This window comes from Haplochromis burtoni, unplaced genomic scaffold, assembly GCF_018398535.1.
Source record: "Haplochromis burtoni strain Fernald_Lab_line unplaced genomic scaffold, NCSU_Asbu1 Contig_227, whole genome shotgun sequence".
Classification (NCBI taxonomy): Eukaryota; Metazoa; Chordata; class Actinopteri; order Cichliformes; family Cichlidae; genus Haplochromis; species Haplochromis burtoni.
The window spans coordinates 962,994-966,894 of NW_024582588.1; the positions used below are offsets into that span (position 1 = coordinate 962,994).

The 3,901-nt window shown below is 35.8% G+C and overlaps 1 protein-coding gene across 6 annotated transcripts in view; it reads right to left on the reverse strand.

Annotated features, from left to right (window-relative positions):
• Window positions 1–1,266: 1,266 nt before the first annotated feature.
• The window catches only part of LOC102300963 (Na(+)/H(+) exchange regulatory cofactor NHE-RF3-like), a 19,852-nt gene continuing 17,217 nt past the window's right edge, over window positions 1,267–3,901 (reverse strand). For all 6 annotated transcript variants that reach the window (XM_005937121.2, XM_042226783.1, XM_005937122.2 and 3 more), the window contains 2 exons: window positions 3,561–3,644; window positions 1,267–3,149 (listed from right to left, as the gene is read on the reverse strand). In XM_005937121.2, the coding sequence (XP_005937183.1) occupies window positions 3,117–3,149; window positions 3,561–3,644 (117 nt within the window). In that variant the 3' untranslated portion in view covers window positions 1,267–3,116. The remainder of the gene's footprint in view (window positions 3,150–3,560; window positions 3,645–3,901) is intronic.

Genomic DNA, 3,901 nt, shown 5'->3' on the forward strand with positions numbered 1-3,901 from the left:
GTCTTCTTGCAAGTGTTTGATGTAATGTGGGGAGTGCTGGTCCAGAGCCTCAAAGAAAGCAAGCAGAGGGAGAAAAAAAAAGAAAATTGTTTGGAAGCTGAGATTGCTTCTTATTGACTTTGCAACCATTATAGCTTAAAATATAGAAACACAATGTACACCTCATACTAACTAATTAGACTAGCACATATACTTATTAATAAAAATAATAGAAAAAATAGTCATTTAAAACACTATCTACTACTATGTCTGAATGTGTGGTATTGCCAATGTCAGTTTAGGCCTAAAGAGATGTGTGTTATATAAAAAAAAAGAGACCACCTAAATTAAATGAAATCATTACATGCTTGTTAAAAGCTAATTTCCAATATATAGTTTCTAAAAAGCACAATAACCATTGTATGTATATTTATATTTAACATAGTCTACCCCAAAATGTTTCTGATGATTCAATTGTAGAGTTTAACTAATTTGTTTAGAAGAAGCTAAATTACTTTATTTTCAGCTATAAAGCCCAATTAGATTGTAACCCTAATCTGGTTTATAGCTTTTGAATTTCACAACAAAACATGAATCTAAAATACTATTAAAACTAACAAATACTAGTATTATTTAAAATGAAATTAAACAGAAATGTTGGTTAAATGTAAAAATAGCTTGCTAAAGAATGGCTAGATTTGACATTAACAGATGCCACAGATATTCAAAAGCAGCAACAAAGCATTAGAATAAATGCCGGGTCTAAGAATATACAGTTAATATGTTATAAAAGTCCATATGAATTAAAAACAAGCCGAACCCCTAAGGGCTGTACCCTCTGGAAATGTTTCGTCTTGGCTTCTGCAACGCTTACTTTTCTATTTCAAATAAGATAAGATAAGATAACCTTTATTAGAGGTCTGCAGTGTAGATGGTGAAGAGGAACGGAGCCAGAACCGTTCCCTGTGGGGCCCCCGTGCTGGAGACGACCCTGTCCGACACACAGCCCTGAGTCCTCACATACTGTGGTCGGTCGGTGAGGTAGTCCAAAATCCAGGCAGTGAGGTGATGGTCCACTCCAGAGTTCACCAGCTTGTCCTTTAGAACCGAGGGAAGAATGGTGTTGAAGGCACTGGAGAAATCAAAGAACATGATTCTCACAGTGCTTCCAGCGGTCTCCAGGTGAGCGAGGGAACGATGTAGGAGGTGAATGACGGCATCATCCGCTCCAATGCCAGGCTGGTAGGCAAACTGAAGTGGGTCCAGTGATGAGCTTGTTAGGCGCCGAAGCTGAGCCAGGACCAACCGCTCCAGGGTCTTCATCAGGTGGGATGTCAGAGCCAAATGAGCAACAGTAAATTTGCTCAGTCTTTTATATAAGGTTTTTAAAGCGGTGGGGTTAATTTTTTAACCAACATGAGCCGAGAGGCAGCACTGGCTAGCTAGCAACTTTATAAAGTGCTAAACTGCAAGAAGGCACAAAAACAGTTTGAATGAGAATAAACATTTACTCACTAAATCAGTGGTGATACGCTGATTGACATATAAGAAATGTCAACAATACAGGTTTGCTCAGCATATTTCAGAGAAAAAAAGGCATGCTATGAACATGTGGATTGATCTGTGCAAGGGATGAGGAAAGCAGTGACATGGCATTTTCAAACCATATCATTTTTTCCTTCCGCTGAAGAGAGACTGCCTCCAGACGGGAAGAAATAAAAGCATGGATGACTGTTTCGAGGTGCCTTGAAAGAAAAGATTTCACTCTTGCCAGTTGCCTTAAATGATAAAAACTGGACTTCACCACTGCTCTAATTTGGCTGTCCAATTTAAAACCAAGGTTCAGTAATAACAGGTTTAAAATAAACTTCCAGGGGTCCCAAATCAACAGAGGACTCACAGTGCCCACTAGGTCCAAACACCAACACCTCTGTTTTCTTTTCATTAAAATTTTAAAGTTTAAAGCCAACCACACTTTAATGTCATCTAGACATGCCAAAAGAGGTTTGATGGCGATGCCATCCTTCTGCTTTAGTGGCAAATAAATTTGGCATTCATCAGCATAACAATGAAAAGCAATCCCTTCCCGTCTAAGGATGGAACCCAGAGTCAATAAATGTAATAATAATTATTGTTAATAATAAATAATAATGAAATAAAACAAAAGAAAATGACCATACCATATGGTTTCATTTTCAGTTTTGAGGGCATTTGTATGAGCTAAGATGCAGTCTCTCAATCTAGTCCTTTGTTTTTGTCTAAAAACAAAAACAAAAAGCAAATCAAAAATTGATTAACTAATTAATACTTTTAGTTGTACTATGCACAACTGGGTGACTTATTTTTTTATATACAAAGGTCCAAAAGTAGTATAAACTGTCAGATAATGAAGTAAAATATAAAGCATTGTGAAGCAACAATAGAGAGCGATGTAAAAAGGGAAGCTCAAGTAAAGTAGGTAACTGTGAATTTAACCTACTTAAGTTATTATTTATTAGATCTTTTATTAGATATTTGCACACAAAGAAGGCAACAGCACCACAAAAACATTCAGGGGGTTTTGTGACTCGAATTAACTGAGGTGACAAAACAAAAACCTGTGGACTGAATGAATAAAATACAGAATCTCTATGCACCAATGGCACACAGTACAATAATATATTTTGAGATCGTATATGAAATATCTAGGAGTATATCCATCCACGGTGCATTCTAAAGTTTGTCATATTATATAGATAGCACAGCATGGGGATTTAAAAAGAATGGGCCTGCAGGTCAGAAGTGGATGCAGTTTGGTCCACTCAGCTTTGCCAAGTGTGACAATTGCAGCGAAGTAATTATTCAGTTTTCAGTAAACATGATGACACCATTACTACACAGGAGATGAGTAATTTGTGATTTTATAACTACAAGGATGTAAAATACTGCTGTTTTGTTGCAAATCTGGTGTTCAGTGTCCAAAAATCACATTATATGATCAAATCAAAAGGGAGGCTGCCCATAACCAAGCAGGCCTGAATCCAGACGAAGACATTGTCTTCAGTCACATCTTCATCAGCTGTTAAATCTTTACTTTTTTCAAAGTTAAGCTCTGTCCACAGGATGGCCTTGGTCACTTCTATTTTTGTTCATTTCCATCACAAGTAAACATAATGTGTTCTCTCAGAAATCTGTAAAATATAGCAAATGTCATAAAACACAATGCAATGCAAACCACAATTAATTTTGTAAATTGTCTATATTTATATGCTAGAACATCTCATTAACAACATAAATAATGACTTGAGCTTGGCAAGAAGACAATTCTTCAGCCAGAAAGGATTATAAAAGTGAAGTGAGACAGCCATCACAAATAGTATGTTTTAAACGTGGTCTTTAATATGAATATAATTTTGTTTAAAAAAATGTATCTTGTTAACAAAATTGTTAGCAATTAACAATTTAAGATATATTGTTCATTATCACCAGGCTGTCACCTGGTAAGAATGAACCACCAGAGCATTTAATCACAAGAATATCTTGTAGACATTATGTATACAAAGACATAATGAGGGGAGCAGTCCATGAAGGACTTAATATACCTTGGTCAATGGACCTAAATCTTCAGAGAGTTCTCTTGTGAAGTAACTAGATTCCATGCAGCATTCACTGTGGCCAGTAGGGTCCTACAAGACAAACCCAGAGTCAAATCTAGATTCCTTTTGATTTTTGAATGCACTTGAACTGAATTGAATTAAAGATAAACTGTTGAACTGGGCAAGCCTACTAGCAACTTCAAATAATGTCAATCCAAAGACAGTGAATCATTTAAATCATATAAGTATCTTCTATCTAGATAGATAGATAGATAGATAGATAGATAGATAGATAGATAGATAGATAGATAGATAGATAGATAGATAGATAGATAGATAGATAGATA